The 23160-nt window shown below is 36.5% G+C and overlaps 1 protein-coding gene across 1 annotated transcript in view; it reads right to left on the bottom strand.

Moving 5' to 3' along the window:
• The window catches only part of Plscr5 (phospholipid scramblase family member 5), a 43631-nt gene that overhangs the window by 5109 nt on the left and 15362 nt on the right, over positions 1 to 23160 (bottom strand). The window contains exons 4-6 of the mRNA XM_076867060.1: positions 7093 to 7259; positions 2630 to 2672; positions 1331 to 1551 (exon numbers count right to left, since the gene is read on the bottom strand). Coding sequence (XP_076723175.1) covers positions 1331 to 1551; positions 2630 to 2672; positions 7093 to 7259 — 431 coding nt within the window. The remainder of the gene's footprint in view (positions 1 to 1330; positions 1552 to 2629; positions 2673 to 7092; positions 7260 to 23160) is intronic.

Here is a 23160-nt window from a genome sequence, read left to right as displayed (position 1 = left end):
CAGCACCACACACACACACAAAAAAAGATGCAAATTCTTGGGCTCCGTGTATGAGACATCTTATGGTTTAGCCAGGTACTTTCTCATAAATAGTCAGAGAAATAACTTCAATAGATGTTGTTAGAAACTTCCCCAAGTAACTGTCTTCTGTTTGAATATTTATTGCCCTTGTACTTATGTAACAGTGTTCCACTTTATGATTGGAATATAGTATTTGCTGCTCTACTACTGTGACTGATTTTAAAAATGGACATGTTTCTTTCTTTTCCCTCCATTTTCTCTCCCCCTCCCTACTCTCAGGGGAAACAGAATTACCTTTCTTTCCCACCCTAGGAAGAGTTATGTGTCCGTGAGCACACAACCACTATAGGAACAAATTAATTCAGACTTTGGGGATGGCACCAGAAGATCTCAGAAATGACTGTCTCCCAAATTAACACAGAGAACATGTGGAATGGAGCCCTTGAATCACCTCTTTAAAAACCTCCTGATCCTCCTAGTGGGGAGAACCACAACCTCTGGAACAGCAGTCCCCTGTGGATTCTCCTTTGTTAGCAAAGTAATAAAACTTTTTTTCCTTTCTCTCAAAACTGTGTCCTTGTTGTTGGATCGGCCTTAGACCAAGGACAGAGCTTTTGGTAACACTTAGAACAATACTTAGGATACAGGACTTCAACAGAGAATCCGGGGACTGGATCAGGACACTTAGATCAAGCTCAACATATAGCATTCCCTTGGTGTGTGATCATGAACAAGCGCCTCCATTCTGTGAACCCCAGTGTCCTTAACTGCAAAAAGTGCAGAGTGAAACTCCTTCACTAGCTCATAGAAATGTCATATGAAAGTCAATAAAGTAAGGAAAAAGTTTGGTGTTAAGTTAAATTAATATGTCAGTAAAAGTTATTGCTATAGGTCAATAAAATAATGATAAAAAGCTATTGTATTTTATGATTAAATGACTGAATCATTGCCTCTAGACTAATAGCATCATTAGCACCTCCTGAACTTCACTACTCTTGCAGAAGACGAGGGTGCATCTGCCCAGGGTGAAGTGTGTAGATGTCACAACAATATATCTAGTACAGAAGTCCAAGAGGTACATCTCATGTGCATGAGCTGTCCTAACCATTTAACATCATGGAGGCCACCTGTCTTTGGTTGGAAAGGGAAAAATTTAGTGACTCCCCAAATCCTCAAGCTCTTCTGATCCTAAAGAGCAACATACTAATTTAACACTGGAAAGGTTAATTGTTCCATAGCTCCAGAAAAATATCATATCACTTAAAGAAACAATGACTAACCTTGAAAAAAAAAAAATCCAGAGACTAACCTCTTGCAGGTAGCAAGGGCACCAGCAGCTATTACACCTCAAGGGCCTGTTTACTGTGATCACCTCTCGACCTGAGTTATCTGTGATTCTCAGGGTGCAGGATCGCAGAGTAGAACAGAAAGTACGATTGAAGCAAATGCTTTCTTCCACTGCAAAGTAAATTCTTTGTCCCAAGCCATTTTTAATCTCATATTTGTTAGAAGTCTCAGTGCCAAGTATCACTAATAGAGAAAAAAAATATTTTATTTTATAAAATAATGTTTAGGTCAGTATCAACCCTTTAAAATAAGTAGAGGTTATTATTCTTTATACAAATCTATTTCTATGCTCTAAAATTTGAGGTCTTATCTATTTATCGAGGTAAAATCTGAGAACAAAGCTATGTAATTAATTACCGAACTATTACTACTCGTGCACTTGTCTGCTAAAGAACCAATGCTATCCAGAATCTACTTTTCAAATAATAGCTTCATCATTGTTATGCAAGTTTGGGACAACTTATAGTAATAGTGATGATTGTGTCTAAATCTCTATCTGGTAATACATCTACAACTGTATTCCATTTAATAATGTATCTCAATTTTGAAACATTTTAGGAATAACATAGACTATTTAGAACAGAAAACACTTAAGTAATTTGAAATCAGTTAGTCATCCTCTTGTATTTGTGTCCTGAGAAATAATTTTCCTGTTTGGTGAATCACTGAGGAACCGATAAAACCGTGGTGTATTATAATTTTAGTAGATTTTTGTTATTTAGTCTCAACCTTGATTTCCATTTCTGAACCTGTTAAGAAATGTAAATGACTAACATCTTTGGGAATGCTAAAATACATTTTTTTATTTAACATGAAATGTAATGTTAGATTTTGGATAGTAATAGCACCAAAGACTTAGAGTTTTCTATTTGTATTTAAATCATACTAATTCTTTTACTTGCTGCTTTTATTAAATAAAAGACCAAGTGCTCATTTTGATATAATTCATATATATATATATATATATATATATATATATATATATGTATATATTTAACTCTATGGTACAAATTATTATTATTATTATTATTATTATTATTATTATAGTTGTAGATGCACAAAATATCTTTATTTTATTTGCTTATTTTTATGTGGTGCTGAGGAGCTAACCCAGGTCTAGGCAAGCCTCACATGTGCTACCCCAGCATTCTACCTCTGAGATACATCCCCAGCTCAGTTGAACATATTTAGATGTGAAGAAACTTCTGAGAACTAAAATATTTTCAACAGTTTTAATAAATGTAGAAGGTAATACACTTACTTCCGAGAAGCTCCACCTGCTGGTGTATAATTATCAGGTCTAACTGTGAAAAGATGACAGAAAGGAAACAAAAAGAAGTACATCACAATGCTTTGAAAATGTCCAGAGAGATTACTATTAATCTGCTTACTATAATACACAAAACAGATGATTGTCATGTTTTCTATTAGAATGGTTGAAAACAGCTCACATTTCATAATTAAGAAGAGGATAAAATGTTTTATATTCACACAAAAATTTTACAGGAACCTTTAAAACTGAAGGAAAGAATTGCCAAGAATAGGAAGAGCAACAGTGGTTAATTTTGCTTTCTCTGTCACAATAAATAAAACAAAACAAAAACAAAAGAAAGAAAGAAAGAAAGAAAGAAAGAAGAAAGAGGAAAGAAGACAACCTTTGAAAAAATTTCTATTAATCTCTGAATAATAAGACCTAAGATGTTTTAAAACTCAAAGAAATAAAGTGACAATGATGATTTGAATGACTAGCCTCTCCCTTCAAACCCTATTCCTCAGTCACAGCTCCTTCCTCTTAGTGATGGAATTAAATTTTAAAAGAATTTATACTATGAACATCTCTCATTCACTTACCTTTGGGCTACAAAAGAAAAAAAAAAGAAAGAAACCAGTAGATCCCAACAAAATATCTATTAAGCAGAATAAGAAATTTGCTACTGAATAGTGACATAAATTTGTAACATAATTACAATGAGATCAATTTTCACACATAAGCTATCCAAGACAGGTAAGAAATGACATTAAAAAGTATGTAGTGCAAAATGATTTTTTAAGAGAAATAAGAAGAGGTGAGTGAAGTGGCCCATGACTGTAATCCCAGTGGTTTGGGAGGCTGAAGCAGGAGGACTGAAAATTTAAGGCCAGCCTCAGCAACTTGGTGAGTCCCTAAGCAATTTGGCAAGATCTGTCTCAAAATAAAGTGAAAAAAGGGCTGGGGATGATGTGACTTGGTGGCAAAGCACCCTTGGGTTCAATGCCCAGTATATACACAAATAAAATAAAATAAAATAAGGGTGGAAATTCACTAAGCAAAATTATGAACACTGAAAATACTGATGATCATTTTATTTTCTAATGTTTCACTCTCTATTTCACCTCCAAATTTTCTGCTCTTTATTCCTGCATCACATTAATAAACACTCCAGGAATTGTTGAACCAAGCCAATGACTGATAAAACTTGGTTCTCGATTGAATACCACATACCCAGAAAATTTGAAGCTGCATTATCCCTTCATTTGTATATCCTGAGTTGGGAATAAAATCTATACCATTTCCTCTTTTAAAATCTGATTATTGATAAAAGACTACATGTGAACTATTTTTTGAGGTTCCCAAAATATTTTTCTCAAAATAATTTTATTCCAAAACCGTATCAACAATTGTGGCAGACAGTTTCTTAAAAACTTTGAAAAGTCTTTTGTAGTGTGTTGCATTACATCTGGGAAAATGAAGAGTTGTGGTAAATAAAAGGTGTCAAAAAGGTCTAAGTGATTATTTAGCAGTGGATTTGTGCAGAAGTAGCTTAGTGATTGAGATCTGTGGGGTCAGGTCTAAGGTGCTTGAGTTTAGAAACTCTGAATGTTGTTGCCATGAGTTGAATTTTAGTCTTGAAAATCTGAAACTATCAATTGAGAGCGACCTCACAATGAAAAGGGAAGTTGTACCTCTCTGATGTAGTAGTTGTTACTGATTGGCTACAATGGGGTTAGTGACTGTGCTACATATTTTAACCCAATCTCTGATATAATCTTCACAAAAACTCAGATAGATATTGCTAATTTAGTGCATGAGGAAAAAGTATTCAGGAAATTTCCCAAGATCACAGGGTACATAAGGGGCCACCAGTTTGGATGTGCCTTTGACTTTCATTTTACTGCCATCACTAGACCAAGGGACAAGAGGAAAGAATTCTTAAGGGACACTCTAAAGCTTGCATGCCCTTCCTCTGTGTTTTCCTCACTCTCATACTTACCTCATCCTCTGTAATAAGATTGGATTTGATTTCTCTCTGTGGACAGGCCTCGTGGATTTGAGCATCTTGACTTGGTTGTTCTTGTAGTTTCCTTTAAGTAGCCCTGAGGCATTTATAAACCAAGGTCCAAATGGGCCCTTTCCATCCTTTTCTATTGGTTGGTGAAATAGAAAGTGTTGCAAACTTTAAACAGATTGAATTATATATTCAGGTGTCAGGGCAAGGAAATTATTCCTTAAGTATGAGAGCTGTAGAAATGAAAACACAATCACAGCCGTGGATATTCAGCTTCAGATGCAATTCTTTTTAAAATATTTTAAATCAAGTTTACAGGTATCATTGATTTCATTTCATATATGTATTTCAAAAATAAATTGCAAATTACGTGTGCCTTTAATTTACTAGTCTTAAATATAGGTGAGTAAATTGTGATAATTAATTGTCCTTTCACACCACAGAATAAAATGCCATTGACTATTATGAATGCAAATCCAATCTACAAAGCTTTCATTAGTTTTGTTCTTAGATTTAACTGATGCCTTATGTAAGTATATATGTATGTTTATCTTTGTTTTTGAAAATGATACTCTCAATAGTCATAATTTTGATTCATAGATAATAAAATAAAATTAATAATCATTTAACTTTTTAATATATATAAGGATTTTTACTATAGACTTCATTTATTTATTGAAAATGTAATATCACCAAATGTTCATGATCTTGTTTAATACTTATGGATTTTTTAGCTCAAAATTAGCACCTAAAAATTCATTTGTTTTCATGTGTCTTCCAGATCCATGATGGAACACCTTTGAAATGCTTATTTATTTTTGTATGTGTGCTGGTCTAAAGTGGATACATGTCTTTTAGTATAAAGTAGGTTATCATTCCCTTTCCATGTAAACGGTTCAACAATTTTGTGGTATATTTTGTTTTCTGAAAAAAGTTTAGCAAAAATCTATTTTTAGGAAATGTTCTACCTTTTAGACTGAAGCCAAAGAGTTCATATGTCTATTCATTGAATGATAAAAAAAAAAAAAATTGTATTTGTGTCAAGCATCTGGCCCCGCGTGTGTCATCATTCATGGGTGGAAGAAGGATATGCGATGACCATATGTGATCATCAAACCTCAGCCCTCTGGCACTGGTATATCACTTTTATACTTGGCAAAACCTTGTCTGACAACATTCCCAAACAGCTTGCAGCAGTTAATCAACTCTAGTCAGCTATTACAGCTGATCCTTTCTGCAGATGGAAGATGGTAGGTTGGCTTTTCCAGCCCTTTTACACGTCTCCCTGAGCTCTCCAGTCTCTCAAGAACATTTGTCTGCCAATGGGTTTCTGGAGAAGGCATCTGCAATTATAAACATTTTCCCAGGAACATATGCTGCATGCAGCTTAAACCCTATCGGGCATAACAGACATCTCTTGTACCTTAAGGGAATTAACACAGAGATTTGATTTTGATAAAAGAGAGAGACTTTATAGTTGAAAGAATGCCAGACAAGCTGAAGATTGCAGCAGATGTGCTGACATCTCAATATTAGTGTGATTCTAATCTTTGATAGGATAAAATGCAAAAGCAGTTATACACACACACACACACACACACACACACATGCATACACATATACATACACAGAGCAATTGCTTTTTTTTTTGCTATGTAATTTGGATGATGTTCTTTTCAGACTGAGTTATTATAAGGTTCGAATCACTACTTTCTTTCCAATGACCAGAACAGTGACTGTACCTAATAGTAATATGATCTTTTGAGCCATTGGTCTAGAGATGCACAGTATCAGAAGATGATAATGTTAATTTGATGACTTGTTTTCCCTCGGATATTCATCTTCTTTTGGAGATTCAGTTGAGGAGGTTGAATTCTCACTTCTTTGCAGAAGCCCCCATATTCTTTGAAGTATAACATTTCTCTCCTTGGTATCCCTGAATATTTTACAAGTTTGTGTCACCTTGATTTTGTACACAGGCATACGCTATTTATCAACATTTTGTTTGTTTTGCCTGTTGTAAAATATTGCAGAATGTTTGGGTGAGAGGGACTAGGTTTCATGCTTTTTATATGCCTTGAGTATGGCACATACTCAATAAATATTCTTTAATTAAATGGCGGTAAGTGACTTAAGCATATGAGACAATTCCTTGAGGGTAAATTCCCCAACACCTTGAGCAATGAACAGAAGGTAGATAAATGTGCTAAATAGCTCTATCAAAAATACTTAGTGTCATCACTCTGTCAAGTAAATAAGGAGCATAGAAGCAGCAATAAAACAAATGTCTTCCAAAATAACTTTAAAATTAATATTTTATAATTTCATGCTTTATAATGTCTTTCTCACATTAGCAAATTGTTGGTTGAGATCTTTCAAACTTGGTTAAAAAGCAAGAAATCAAGTTTGTATTAATTTTAAGGGGAGAACATTCATAGAAACAGAAAGATGTAAATACCTGGCTTAAATATTCTAGACCAGGAGGGAGGCAGACTGTTGGCAAGAAGCTACTTGGTGGAGTGAGACCTGGCTGCCATTCTTGGTTCCCTGGATTAGGGTTTTGCTCTGGGTCTGGAGCTCCAGGAAGAAAACGAAGCAGCCCTCTGCTTTTTGGGATATGTGCATCTGCAAGAGAATGAAAGTCTCAACACATATTTAATCTTAAGGTCAACTCATTTGCTCCATCTTAAAATACATTACTTCTTAGCTCAGATAATCTCTTCTAGCTCTGGTTTTAGTGGCCTTTCTTTAATTTACACCACTTTTGCCACTAACACTTGACCCCTAAGTCAGAGAAAAGGGAATTTCAGATTTGGAACTTCAAATATGGAGGGATGTTATTTATGTATTACTATAGTGTATACTATTAATGTATTTACTATACATTATTCTTCAAAATATTATGTACAACTCCTGAACATGATGCATACAAAAGTCTTTTTTTTTTTTTTAAATTTTAAAGTATAAATGATAGACTTGCTCCTAGTAGTTGCTCTTTTTCTTCTCATGTAACTACCATTTGGGTGTCTCTGTCATTGGATAGTGAGTCTTTTTTCAAAGACTAAAAGAGTTTTCACTTCTCATCTTTTTCCACAAAGAATCAGAATTTTTCAAGTAGATTTAGCTAGTGCATTGTGTTGTTTTAGATTGGGTGTAGGTGTGGAGCATGACTAACAAAGACTTATTTTCAGAAATGATAGAGGCTATTATGTAAACAAAGTACAGTCAAGCATTGCTCAACAATGGATTGATGTTCTGAGAAATGTGTCATAAGGCAATTTCATTGTGTGAACACCATAAAGTATACTTCACAAACGAAGGTGGCTGAGACATCAGTAGGCAATAATATCATGGGACCACTGTCCTATTTGTTCATCTAGTTGGCTGCAATTTCATTATGCAACAGGTGCATGTGATTCTGACTGTTCTAAAGACACATGAATGGAAGGGACAAGGAAACTGGTTCTGGATTTATACAAAAGAGAAATTTACAATACCTACGCAAATTTTTGAAGAAGTATATCTCATTATGCACATATTAATATTGAAGTAACATATATATCAGTAAAAATACATCATAATGCTGTTAATTAAAAAATGACAACGAACTCATGAAAGTGTGTTTATGGGAGGTGTTAAGGTTTGGATGCAATGTGTCACCCCAAAGCTCCTATGCGAATGCAGGAATGTTTGGAGGTAAGCTGATTGGATTATGGCAGCTATAAATCAATCAGTCCTTCCTAGTGTGAATGGACTAACAGGGTGGTAACTGTAGGCTGGTGGGGTGTGGCTGTAGGAGGTGGGTTGTGGCTGTAGGAGATGGGTCATCTTTCCTGTAGTCCCTGAAATCCCCACTTCCACTTCCTGATGATGCCAGGAGCTGAGCAGCTTTCCTCCATTATATTCTTCCACCATGATGTGCACCTCGTCTTGGGCCCAGAGCCACAAAGTTGGTCCCCTTTCTAAATCTGAAACCACAAGCCAAAATAAACTTTTCCTCCCCTAAGTTGTTCTAGTTGAATATTTTTGTCACAGCAATGAAAAGTTGACTAATACAAGAGGCATATTTTTTTTCTATTGCATCTCAATTATAATAATAATAAATCTTAAAAAATGCATTATTTCCTTTGAAGATAATACATTTCCTATCACTAAGAAAACTCAAGTATACCCTGAATGAGCAACTGGATGGGTATTAAAAAATGATGAGGAAATAAAGACACTCGAGGAATGACCTTTTGGATACTGACATAATTTGATTCTAGCAATGACAGGCTCATTAGCATTGGGTGTACATATAATGTTAATGAAGGACAATTGCCAGATGATCCATTTATTTATTGAATGTGAAGGCTGTGGGAAGAAATTGGGCTTATTATTCTTAACGTAGGATGGCTAAGTTTGTACAGGTCTTTGACATTTAGAACCTTTACAGGAGATGCTCAACTATTATGACCAAATGGAAAAATGTGTCATTTGACCCCATTGAAATAGAGCTGATGATACTCTATTTGCTTCTCCCAGAAATCCCATCCTGAACTTCTCTTAGATCTTGGACGAACAGAAAAGACAAGCTTTCGAACTTCTCTTGCTCTCAGGAAGGGGCCCTGAAATGGGATCCCAAGTGTGAGTCCTACTGGAAGACTATGTAACACTAGTTCAGAATTGGGAGGTGAGGTAAGTGCCAATATAGCAACAGCATCTGGGAAATATTAAAAGGCAATCGACATCCTTTTCCAGTATTAGTGCCAAAAGCACTGTCATTAATTTTCAAAAAACACAGAGGCAAAAACATGATGTAGAGAAAACTAGTTCACCATGATAAAATTCAAAGTAGAGGTTCATTTTTGGAATGGACATGGGAACGCAGGGTTATGATTCTAAACAGGAATTTCAGGGGGTGCCAGAAATGTTGCACATCTTTCTCTTGCTGCTGGTTACAGGCATGCACCTTTATTAAGAAACAACAAAACAACAGGGTGCTCTTTATGGATTTTAATGGCCATATGCTATCTTGCAATTTAAAAAGTACATAAGGCCAGGCACAGTGGTGCAGGCCTGTAATCCCAGCGGCTTGGGAGGTTGAGACAGGAGGATCGTGAGTTCAAAGCCAGCCTCAGCAATGTGAGGCGCTAAGCAACTCAGTGAGACCCTATCTCTAAATAAAATCAAACTAGGGCTGGGGATATAGCTCAGCGGTTGAGTGTCCCTGAGTTTAATTCCTGGTACACACCCCCCCCCCCCGCAGCCCCATCAATAAAATAAAAAGTACATAAGATTAATTTCTAACACAATATCTAGAATAAGATTATTAGGTTCTCTCTCACTCCCCCCCTCTTTTTTTAAAACAGATGGTCAAATTGCCCCAATTTTATCTTGTAAATCGCTGTAACAAAGTGCAGTAGGTTATTAAGTGTTGGGCAAATGACTGTACGTTCCTCACCAAGTTCTCAGGTCTTTAAACTCACAGCATTGGTGCACTTGGAACCCAGAGGATTCAGTGCCCAAAGTCTTTATTCAGGAATGGAATATTGCTGTGTTTCTGTCTCAGACTGTTGAGAGACATCATCATCCTGAGATCACTTGCTTCATTCTCTGAGATATCAGTTTACATGGCAATAACCTCTGGAGATAGTTTCTCTTCACCAGGGAAACTTGTTCTTTTCTCAAACTTGTTCTCAATTTGAGGACAACTTGTTCTTAAATGTACTTATTTATACTGAACCAGGGTTTCCAGACCTCATGATGTCCTCCAGTTCAGACTGCCCTCTGCTTTAGTAGTGCAGATGGACCTGCTTATGAAATGTCCACCTCACCTGTATGCCCTGGGGGATGCTAACCAACAAGATAGGTTCATGGGCCAGAAACCATTATGAAGTTTCAAGTAGTGTCTTCACATAAAATTGAAGAAAAATCCTCAAAAAGGTTTTAGATCTATGATGATGATAATCTAGTCATATTATCATCTAGTCAAACAATATTTCTAACTGAAAATATAGCTTTATTGTTACTTCAATTCTTTGAAGAACTATTGGGCCTATTACAGTGTTATACCCACACCATGTGTTAAATTTTACCAGTAAACTGCAGAAGGGGGGTTCTTTTTCCCCTCAAAGTTTTGCCTCTAAGTTTAGTCTTAAGTCCTTATCATTACAGAACATCACTGCTTTCGGGGGGTTAGATTAATCACATTTTGATCATAGCATTGCTTTCTAGTCACAAGTTTCTTCAAAGACCCAGACCACCAGATGAAGAAGGAAATCCTTTGAATTTCTATCTGGCTTTGAATTTCTATCTACTCTTTTAAAAATGTATAACTAGCTTATAAATATTTTACGTATTCTGGAACTCTTTACCTTACAGGCTACCGAGTTGCTGTAACTCTCATTTTATAAAGTGATGAAGAGTTTTGGAATAAGTGTTAGTGTTATTATTAAATGAAAGAAAATTCTGATCAAGGTTTTTGTTTGTTTTTAAATATAGGCAATGAAGTATGTATGTATTGAAATTCACATTTTGCTGTTTCTTGTATGTATTTTAAAATTGGCCTGTAAGTTTTCCCTCTTTTTTCTCAGGGACTGGCCTATATTAAACAGTGAATAAAAATGGAAAGAATAAATTATTTGTTTAATATTAAATACTGTCTGAACTGTGCTTTCAGAAAGGAAGTATGGATATTTTAATAGTTCATTAATTTAATTTAGGATATTATAAACTTTTGGACTTATCCTATTTTAAATAGGTTTAAAAGTTTCCACCAATTATACAAATCATAACTCTTTATGCTAAAGCCTTTTAGCCTTGAGTTTAAATGTTTGTTCTGACAATGGAACAAAGGCATGTTACAGTTTCATTTTTATACAATTACACAAGTGCTTTCTAGGAAATTGCAGCTTATTTCCCTTGAGGGGGAAAATCCCACATATTTTGAGAACTTAAGACAACACTAACAGCATTTCTATAGTTTTAAGGATATAATAAAAAATTTACCAGACCCTTGTCTCCAAAGTCCCTAATTAATTCACTTGCTTAAATTAAATATTTTAGATTCTTTTAAATTAACTTACTATCAAAGAAATTGTGAAAATTTTTAATTCATAAACCAAAGAAATATTCATTTGTGGTTAATCAAATTTAAAGTCTAGCAATTACACATTCTTAATTTTCTTCCCTGAATACTGCATAGTCTTGTGTTCTTCGTATAAATACTTTATCACACAGTTTGCATAACAAATGGGAAATTAAAAATTATTGAATTGTACTTCAAAGCCTTCTCACTAAGATGCAAAAAGTTTTCTTCAGATCCCTTTAAATTCAGAACTTCATCTTTTCCTTAGGTTTGACATTCAATATTCTCGTTCTCAATTTTTGGTATGAAGCTTTCTTCTTTTTCTAAATTTGCTGTTTAAATTCATGAAAGCAAACATGTTATTTTACATTTGAATTTTTACATTCTATGAGATAAAGTGTGTGCATGTGTGTGTGTGTGTGTGTGTGTGTGTGTGTGTGTTAATGCTGCGTACTCCTTTAAGTAAAAAATTTTAAAATGAGAAACTCAAAAGCAACAAATAGCAGCCCACAATGTATCAGTCTTGCTGAGTATAACACCTCAATAACTGTGTTTTTAGTCATTTGGAAGGATAATTTATTAGCTGGCTATATTTACTCTTACCTTTAGAGGCCATGAAGGTATCTGAGTCACTTCTTCAAAAACAGCCAGGTTAAAATGAAAGGCTTTCCTTGTTGCAGCAAGGAGAGAAAACAGCATGCATAAAACTTCAGACGGTGTCTGTCTCCCTCCTGTCAGCTTACAAATAACGGGAAGGGAGCTGCTTGATTTTATCTGTTTGGACGACAGGGGGAGACGAATCTGTCACCAAAGGTGATCACTACTCAGAAACCATCATACAACTAGGTATCTGAAGAAAATACTTAAAATTAATAAAAGTCAGACAGGAAGGCATATGACATTTATCTTAAGAGTCTAATTTCCACTTAGTTGTTGTGTATGTTTTGAAATGTTCACATTTCGGTTCACTTTTACATCAGCAAGATTATGTTTTTTTATTGCCAGAAGTCTCCTGTGCCAGACATGATAGTAAAACACTTTTTAAAGGTCTAGACGTCACCTACGTGTGACTCCCTTCTCTCTAGTCCTTTCTGTCCCTTAGTCTTTTTGAAGGAGGACCTAAAAACCTCCCTGCTGAAATTCTCAGCTGTTTAATGTGTCCTGAAACTGTCCTCTCAGGCAATAATTTTATCCAAAGACATTTTCATGATTTTCAAAATTGTAAATGCAATTCTTGATATGTTAAAAATGATTTGAACATTGTGGCTCAGTGGTAGAGCGCTTGCCAAGCACATGTGTGGCACTGGGTTTGAGCCTCAGCACCACATAAAAATAAATAAATAAATAAATAAATAAATAAATAAATAAATAAATAAAATAAAGTTAAAAAATGATTTGTACATCATTATTTTTATTTTTCTCTCAGGATTTGTCCCCCATTCCTTACCTCCCCCAAAAGAAAGAAAACAAGAAGAGAATGTATTTTCAATTTTATGCACACAAGTAAACTTTTATTTTTCATATTAAAATTAAATTTGCTTAATTAGAAACATTAGGAAATATAAACCTTCAATAACTTCACAAAGTAAATCAATCAAAACATACAGATATTGAATGCACTGTGTACTGGGAAAGATGCCCTAACCTTGCTTGGCTACATAGCTCGCATTTCTAAGTACCACTGCCCAGGTGACCTTGTGGATGTTGCCCACCATGTCAACTGCCCTAGGTGGCTCAGTTCAAGGAGGTCCAACCTGCAGGCTCTATTGCATTACCAGCAACACTTTCTGCTTTTAAAAATAGTTAAATGGCTTCTTAAGGTGTAGTAATAAAAAAATTCAACATAGTCCTCAAAGGACATAGATTGTCAAAGTTTTCGATCTTTTTTGGCAAAGAGAAGTTTTTATTTTTTTTTTCCTACTTTTTGATGTTTCAGGTTGAAAAGTCTGTCTTATTTGTCATTTTGCAAAAGATGTATAATATGATTTGCGTTTCTAAATGAAACTATACGTGTCTTAAATTTCTTAATATTTGCATGGGCTTTGGCAAAAATTTCATCCAAAGATATTAATTATACTCTCACACAAGGAGCTTTATCACCTCTGGTTATAATTGACTAGTTAATTCTGGTTTTCTGCAGAGCACTAACTTCAAAATAAAAATAAAAATCCAAGTAAGTTGAACACATGTGACCCATACAAGGTGAATCATCACTTTATTTGAATATACCCATATAAATGATTGAAGGGATCTTTCAATATTTAATCTACAACGGGGACTTTTCAGGCCACTTCACCTGGAAAGGCTACTGACTACTTACTTCTCTGTTGCATTCTGCCCCTGTCTTGCCAGACAGTATCAACTTTCTTCCTTCCCTGGGGGTTGAAACCAGGGTCTCCTGCATGCTAGGCAAGCGCTCCACCACTGAGCTATGTCCACAGTCCTTTTTTCTTTCTTCCTACGTTTTGAGACAAGGTCTCTCTTAATTGCCCAGCGTGGCTCTGACTTGTGATCCTTATGCCTCAAGCCTCCTGAGTGGCAGGGATTACAGGTATATGCCACCTTGGAAAGTTTGTCTATTTCCTTTTAAAGGCCTATACTTCACCTATCTGTGACTGCCTTCTCTCTAGTCCTTTCTGTTCCTTAGTCTTTCTGAAGGAGGACCTAAAAACCTCCCTGCTGAAACCCTCAGCTGTTTCATGTGTCCTGACACTGTCCTCTCAGGCAGCCTAGCAACCCTGAGCCAGGCTTGCCTGTGCTCCTGCTCAGATTGGTGCTGCCAACCACTTTACTTTCCTGCTACTGGTGCTCCTCATCTAACACCTGTAGCCCACAAAGAACCAGGGCCACCATTAATTCTCAAGAAGGCCACATCATTCACTCAGCTCTGTACTGTGACTTTTCTTTTTCTTTTCCCCCTGCGTGGGGGGGAGGGGTCCTAGGGATTGAACCCAGGGTGCTTAACTACTGAGCATCATCCCCAGCCCTTTTTATTGTTTTATTTTTTATTTTGAGACAGGGTCTCACTAAATTGCTTAGAGCCTTCCCAAGTTGCTGGCTTTGAACTTGTGATTCTCCTGCCTCATCCTCCCAAGCTCCTGGGATTATGGGCTAATGCCACCATGCTGGGCCATGGTAAATCTTTTCAAGAGGCATCTGTTTCACTTCACCACCAAAGTGCTGTTTTTCTGGTCCCCACTTGATTTCCACGAAGTAGCCAACACAAGGTGGGCATGTCAACGGATAAAATCCAAACCCGAAACTCACAGAATGGTATTGCAGTTTTAAAAAAGAAAAACCTGAAAATGAATCTCAGAAAACTTAAGATCAAAGGCCTTGACCCTTCCCAGGAAACTCCTTACTGTCCATCCGGCTACTCTTCTGGGTGAGCCTCGGCCTCTACCTAAAGAGCTCTGTGTTCCTGTCCTGTCCCCTCCTGAAAGAAAAGCCTCTATTATCCCCCAGCCTCAGTCCTTATCAACAAAGTGGAGAAAAAATTGCAACATAATTCTTAGAAAATTATCCACTGCTTATGGCAGTTTTCCAGCACATATCATAACTGTTTCTGGAGGGTTTTCCATTCAATAGGCACCATTGTTCAGAACTTTACCAATTGTTTAATGGTTAGATATTTGACTTTACATTTTCATGGCAGAGAGGCTTATCTAAATAGTCTCTTTCAGTTGCAGGGGAACGATTGCAATTTGTTTAAATCTGTATAGTAATAGAAAAGCAATGCTACCTGTTAACAAAACAAACAAAACAAAAACACTGATATGCTCTGTGTAGCATCTGGGAAAATGGAGCAGGATGTAAGCCTACAGGTGGGGGCAGAACAAGGACCAGATGAGCCAGTTTTAGGAATACTTCACTAGGTTTATGGTTTTTCTGCCTCTGATTTTATGTATTCCTAAAAATTACACACACAACATAAATACATATTTATTTAAACATATACATAGGTACATATGCAAAAATGTATGAAGTGAGAGAAATTTGTTTCTCTTTTTTTATATTTATTTTTTAGTTGTACACAATACCTTTATTTTGTTTATTTATTTATTTTTATGTGGTGCTCAGGATTGAACCCAGGGCCTGGAATGTGCTAGGAGAGCGCTCTACCGCTGAGTCACAACTCCAGCCCAGAAATTTGTTTCTTAATTTATATAAATGTTATTTTAAATGGCATCTGAAGCACATTTTATTCACTTAAAATTATGTTTTTTAAAAAATTCATCTCAATGTATACAATTCCATTAAAACACTGCGGTTATTCCATTTTATGAAACTAATGAACACAAGCTGTGTCATTGTCCTTTGTGGACAGTGATGTAGTTTCCATGGTGGAAGCCATGGTTCTCATGCACATGAGGACTTGTGTTCTGGAGCTCTAAGTGGAAGATCGAAATTTCCGGTTTATGGGATATGAAGTTCTTCACCTCTAGTAAAAACCACTGAGTTGATCGTCAATGTACTTGTCCCAACTTACATTACCAAGAGCACTGGATGAGAGCTCTCATTTCCACATCCTCCTCTGGTACAGGCTTGGTCAGTGTAATGGGGAATTAATTGGAAGGCTCCTAAATATTAATATATGAAAGGCAGCATCCAGAGATCTTGCTGCATTAATCTGAGTAATACAAACACCTATGTGTGTATTATTGCTTTCATGTGTCCTATCACACCAAATTAATAACAAATTTTTATGAATAGCCAGTTATGAAAGTGACCGCTGGAGGTGGAGCATGGTATGCAAATGAACTATATTTCAGGTGTCTTTCATTCAGAGATATCAAAGGCATGGTCTACTAAAATAAGAGTCCATCAATAATTTTCCTTCATGCAACACCTAAGACATGCATCTCTATGCATAAGTCTGGCCCCTGGATTTACACTTTCCTGTAGTAAAATTCTTTGTGAATGAGATAAGTTATGAGTAAATAAACACAGGAAGTAAGAAAAGCAAATATGGGAAAAATAGCACTACTCTATTAAATATGAAAAATCCAATCCTTTAATGTAAACAGATGTGGTTTTCCTCTGGGGAAATGTAACTTCTTTTATTCCATTAACTTTTTTGGGGGGAGAGTACCAGGGATTAAGCTCATGGACACTCCACCAGTGAGCCGCATCCCCAGCCCTATTTTGTATTTTATTTAGAGACAGGGTCCCGCAGAATTGCTTAATGCCTTGCTTTGAACTCATGATCCTCCTGTCTCAGCCTCCTGAGCAGCAGTTGGGATTACAGGCTTGAGCTACTGCTACCAGCTCCATTAACTATTTATTCGCCCTGGGGAATAAACTTTGTATCAAAGTGCATTTCTCTCTCTCTCTCTTTCTCTCTCTCTGTGCTGGGGATTGAATTTATGGCCTTATGCATGTGAGGCCAGCACTCTACCAACTGAGTTATATCAAAGGGCATTTTTTTTACTATCTTATTCAAACCTGCTCATTTGATATAATGCTTCATTCATTTGTTCATTCAGTCAACATTTATTAGCTTTCCAGTATATCCCTAGAACTCTGAGTTGCAAAGGCCTTGCTCTCACTCTGGGAAATTGTGCTCAAGTGGAGCGGCAAAGCACAGGGATCAGTATTCTACTTAATTTTTAAAAAATTGTGAGTCACTTTCTAACTAAAAGTGAAATGACAGAACTCATCCCCTCTCTGAAAAGAAAATATAACTAGAATCAATAATGTGCCATTTGAATTAGCAATTTATTGTCTCACAGTTAAACCTTCCTGTTTCTTTAAAGCAGGGAAGGAATAGCTCTTGAGATATCTGTGCTTGAGGACTGGGAGAGGGATCACCCTTTTTGGTTAAGAAAGAGATTTCACATTATCTTTTTTTCGGCCTACATTAAAAAAAAAAAAAAAAAAAAAAAAAAGCACTGATCCAAAGAACCAGGAATAAAGGAAAAGGATCCTACATACACAGTAGAGTTTATCTGAAACCAAGGGAGACATAGTTATGAAGCAAATCTCTCCAGAGGGTCCCTCTTCACCAGTTGGAAAATACTCTTATTTTGAACTTTTGTGTATGAAGACTTTACAGAAAAATGTATTCCATACTTTAGATTTTTAGGCCCATAGCAGGAGTAAAATTTTAGCTGGTGCATAGAAGTTCTTTTCAAATTTTCAGCTATATATTTTCTTTAAGAAGACTAAGTTGAATAGTTTTCTTTGAAATGATCAGTCTCTATAGCATCTTTGTCATGGGGTGTCCACCAGGTCTGTTGTGCCCAATTCCAACATTCAATAGTTCCTAAGGTTCTTTTCCTGTAAAGAGTCCAAATGAAATGGGAGTATTCTGAGAGTTCCTGGCTTAAGCAAACATTGGAGGATATGTTACAGAGGAAGAGACAGAAATTACTAGCAGGAAACTGTACTCTGCAGACATGAGACCAATCAGCAATTATTTGTCTACCCATTTTTCAGGGTATAGGCTAATGTGTGTGTTTAGTAGATAAAGGCAAGGTTGAAAGAAAAGAGAGAGAGAGAGAGAGAGAATCGGTAGCTGGTGGATGGAAAGACAGAGCTGAGATGAGAGCACGTTTCACAATCTTCAGAGACTCCTGTACTCCCCAACAGGAACTGCTTTATCATTGTGAAAAGCTCTCTATTTCTACCGTTATTTAAATTAGATTTACCTTGTGCCTTGCTCAGTGTGGTCACTTTGTCCTTCCAACATCTGTCTGCCTTTTCAGATGTCACCAAAACACTGCACCCAGCCGGTCAGCAGCTGCAACCTCCCGCGCAGCCCTGCACAAGGCTGCCTCCCTGGACGGCAGCCGCAGTTCCCTGGCAGCCTGCGCGCTCCTGTCGTTTGCTGCAGCACATTTTCTTCACAAGTCCAGCATTGAAATAAGCTTCCCTGAGCTGGGATCCCCAAGCGCACAGTTCCCAAGGAACTGAGAGAATTGTTGAGATAAATATACCTTAAACATATAGGCAAAACACTTTCGAATTGATTCCTGTTGAAGAGCGCAGCGGAGGTTTATTTGGGTTGGGGTCGACAGGCTAAGTCTTTTGAGAAAACGCTGCCACGTTCAAGGTCGTGCTTTGGTAAGCAGAGGTTAAAACAGTGGAAGGAATCCTATATACTCTGGAGAATGATACTTACTGAATGGGAAGCTCAAGTCTGGTGGAAAAGCAAGGTTAGCCATTGCTATCTGTGCATGTTCTTTTTCTTCTTGCTGTTATCTAGTGGAGGTACCTTCTCTAATACAGGTACTGATGCCTTACCTGCTTTCACGAAGTGATCACTGCACACTGATGCTGGAGATGCCACAAGCAGTGTTGGCTATGACTTAATTTTCCACCCTTAATTATTTTACTTACTAGCAAATGTCTTTCTCTTTCTCTTTCTCTCTCTCTCTCTCTCTCTCTCTCTCTCTCTCTCTCTCGCACACACACACACACACACACACACCACTATGCCTTTAAGGTGGCTAGAAATATGGGCTGTTACAATTTTTTAAAAAATTATTTTAATTAGGTATATATGACCCCAGAATGCATTTTGGTTCATTGTACCCAACTGCAGCAGTTTTATTTTTTTCTTTACATTTCAACTTTACATTTCTCTCCTTGTATACCATGTAGAGTTGCAACATATGAGCAGTCATACACTTACCTAGGGTAATGACGTCCATCTCATTCCACCATCTTTCCTGCACCCGGTGCACCCTCCCTCCCCTCCTTCACTTTGCTGTTACAACTTTTTAATAGCACCTTATTAAAGTGTTCTTTGCAGAAATCAAATGTGACCATATGGGCATGGCAAAAACTTAACCTTAGATTTGTACCTAACTATAGATACAAAGATATGTATAATTAACTCTGGATTTGTATTCCCACTCTACTTATTGACACCCACAACTGAGATGAATTTTCTGATGTGTCACCTGGACCTATTCCTGTTTAGAGGTATCCACTCAATGTCAATTCAAAAGCATCCATTGGCTCTCTCCCATTTGCCAAGCACTGTACTGTGTTCTCAGGCTGAGAAGAGAAAAAAGAAAGGGGAAGGACAGTCCAGGTGAGACAAACAGCTAGGTAAACACATCCAAGGTGAAGCATAGTGTGTAAAATGTCCCATAAAGTATGTATCGTGTAAAGATGAGGACATTAATGACTCCTGCTAGTACTGGAGCATGGAGGATGATTAGAATGTGGAATTTTGCACGCTATTTTTGAAAGGGAGGAAATCTATTTGCAAGGTGGAGAAAAGGAAGAACAGTCTTTCAGGCTGACTGAGCAGCGTGGCTGAGAGAAAGCATGAGCCTGTAGTTGGCTTGTTGTATAAAGTGTAATATATTCCCCCAAAGATGCATGTAAACACATTTAAAATATGTTAATTTCTCAAACGTCACTGTGGATTACTTGATTTACAAAACAATTCTTAAGTCTCTAGTTTCTGTAAAAACCATGTTCAAGTTCTATTTTGCATGACATGATGCATTTTTATGCTTTGTAGAGTTTTTCATTTTCTTCTCTTGAAAATTCCTTAGTCATTTTTCTCAGGTTTCTTCCTCTCACGCACTGTTGATCACACATGACAGCCTTTGGCTCTTGCTTCAAAATTAGATCAGGAATCCAAGGAGACTACACCACCTTCATTGCTGCCCTCCTAATGCAGCCATGATAATCTCATGCCTGATTATTGCCCTAGCTCATAGATGCCGCTCCTGATCCTATCCCTGCCCTTTACACTAGATTCTCATGGGGAACGGCAAAAATTGCCATTTGCAAATGTAAGTCAGATCACTTCACTCTCCTGTGTTTCCTAATATCTGGTTACTGGATCATGTCCCACACTGCTCCCTCTCTTTCCTCCACAACAGTCATATCAGCCTCCTTTCTATTTCTGGAACATTCCTGGGATTCTTCTACACTGGACCTTTGCTCTGTTATCTCTTTTTGGAATGCTGCTGTGTGAGATAGGAGCAGATTAATGTCTTCATACCACCATTTAAATGAGGTCTGGCCCAAGCACCCTACTTATCACTCCCACACTATTCTCTTTCTGGGGTTCCCCTGGTCCTTCTAATCCTTCCTAATTTTTCTTTCATTTATTAGGCACTGCCATTTCCAAAACACCATTTGTCTATTTTTTTTAATTGTGTTTATTACATATTGTCGGTTTCTCCTGGCAAGACACAAGTTCTTTGCAGTCGGGGTCTTAGTCTTTCTTTATTACTCCTTGACACATCCTAGCCATCCAAGCAGTGTCTGCCCTAGAGCTAGCACTCAGTAAAGAGTTACTCACTGAAAGTTGGTCCTCAATGTGTCAAAGTTAATAAAGGAATGAGATCCAAGAGGTGAGGCCTAGTAGGAGGAGTTTAGGTCACTGGGGGAGGGGGGTGCTGGCATTGGAACGAATATTAAGTTTCAAGGGGACCCTGAGTTAGTTCTTATAACAAGATTGTTGATGAAAAACCTTCCTTGAATCCCAAGCTTCTTTGGATTTGTTTTGCAACAGGATGTCTTTCTTTCAGATGTCATAGTGATAGCAGATTACTCTGCTACCAGGTCCTCTCCTGACTGAACTGAGGTCAATACTGTGAGCCAAACAAACCTTTTCTCTTTCTATGGTTTCAGCCACGGGTATTTTTATTATAGTAACAAAAACTGTACTAACACATCATCTAATCTGATAAAATTAATATTTCACTAAGCTATTCTATATTCATTTCAATTTTTGACTTATATGGGTTTATTTCTATAATCTCATTTCATATATTATTTGTGATTTTTTTACTTTTAAAATGTTTTATCCTATTGGATAAATAGAGATTTTATTATTCTTCCTTCTTATTTCTTATCCTCTCTTGAAATATAAATTATAGATCTTATATCTATTCGTACAGAATTACTTATATATTGAATTTATTTATTTATTTATTTATTTATTTTTAAATTCAGCATTGTGGGTGGAACTCATGGCCTTGCACATTCTAGGTTAGTGTTTTGCCAGTGAGCTATAGTTATCTAGCCCTCATCATGTTTATATAATAAACTCTAAATTCATTTTTCTATAACCATGTATATTAACAACATTTGTTCTAGTTCTGTATATAAAATCTTAATAATTAACATTCAACCTTTAATCATAGTTTTGCCATGTCATGGGTTGCCATGATATTGTGTTTTCTAGAAGTTTTCATCAATTCTTATTTTCTTAATTTAGGCAGTCATACCTACAAACATTGCTACCATTGCACTTGCTGGACACATTGACTGGGTATAACATTCCAGGGTTACAATTTCAGTTTCCTGTACCTTGCTGTAGATTCTCCTATTACCTTCAGTATTTGTGTATATATCTGAATACAGTAGGCCTTCTGTCTCATGAGTCTTTTGCTTATATGACTGCAGAAATCTTTCCTTATCCCTGGATTTCAAGAAATTGACTAGCATATGACAAACGGTGAATTCTTCCATAGCACTTCTTTTTGAAGCACATAAACTTTTGATCCATGCATACATTTATTCTTTCACTAACCTCCCCCCCCCCCTTTTTTTATTCCATTAGTTGTGTGCAGGAGACTATTTTAAGATGCCTGGACCCATGGCCTTTAGTCCATCAATCCATATCCTCCTCTCAGAGAGTTTGTGTGGATTTTACAATTGTTTGTCACTCAGTGCTTTGCCTTCTAGATGTAAAGCATTGACTCTGCAAAAGATTGTTCAATCTTTCTTTCCTTTACATACCTTCCTCATAGGGAGATCTAAATAAAGTTTGTTGTTGTTGTTATTCTTTTTATGAGATTCTGACATTGTAGACAGGAGCTCAATATCTACAGTTTCATCCAGGGTTTTCATAGCCTGTCTGTGCATCTCTCCAAATTTGTGTTTCACATTGATAAAAAAATGTTTTAAAATCCTACAATTCAAACAATTTAAAATAATGTGTTATAGATTTTCCTGACTTATAGGGGTTCAATTTTTTAGTTTTATTTTATTATGGTGCAAACATAATAGGCATTATCAATAAATTTTCTAGCTATGATCCAACATGATTTTTTTCCAGGCTGGTGACGTGGTGGTATCATGCTCTCTTGATACTGGCTAGTAGTAGCAGCAAGAAGCTGCTCCCCGTTGCCATGCAATCACGAGGCTCAAGAACTGATACTCTACTGTTTGTCATGTTGCTAAGCTACGAGGTTCTGTAGGTTAGATGCATTTTCAACTTACAATTTCTACTTATAGTGGGTAAAGCAAGAAAAATCTATCTGGTATTTTCCAATGAGCAGCTAAGCAGCTTAGGTAATTATTCAGATTGTTTTGTTTTTGATAGTAAGTACTGAGAGTTACTTTGTGAAAAGAAAAGCCCGGAGCAAGTAAAATGATATGAACTCATGCAACTACTAGCTACAGAGATATGTCCTGATTTTCTAGATTTCTTAATTCCCTTCTCACTATATTTTTTATTTTACCTTTTTTTCCTATTAA

The sequence above is a fragment of the Callospermophilus lateralis genome, chromosome 10 (genome assembly GCF_048772815.1).
Source record: "Callospermophilus lateralis isolate mCalLat2 chromosome 10, mCalLat2.hap1, whole genome shotgun sequence".
In the NCBI taxonomy this organism is placed as follows: domain Eukaryota; kingdom Metazoa; phylum Chordata; class Mammalia; order Rodentia; family Sciuridae; genus Callospermophilus; species Callospermophilus lateralis.
The sequence above is the reverse complement of the archived record's forward strand: the minus strand, read 5'-3'. Positions and strand labels throughout refer to the sequence as shown.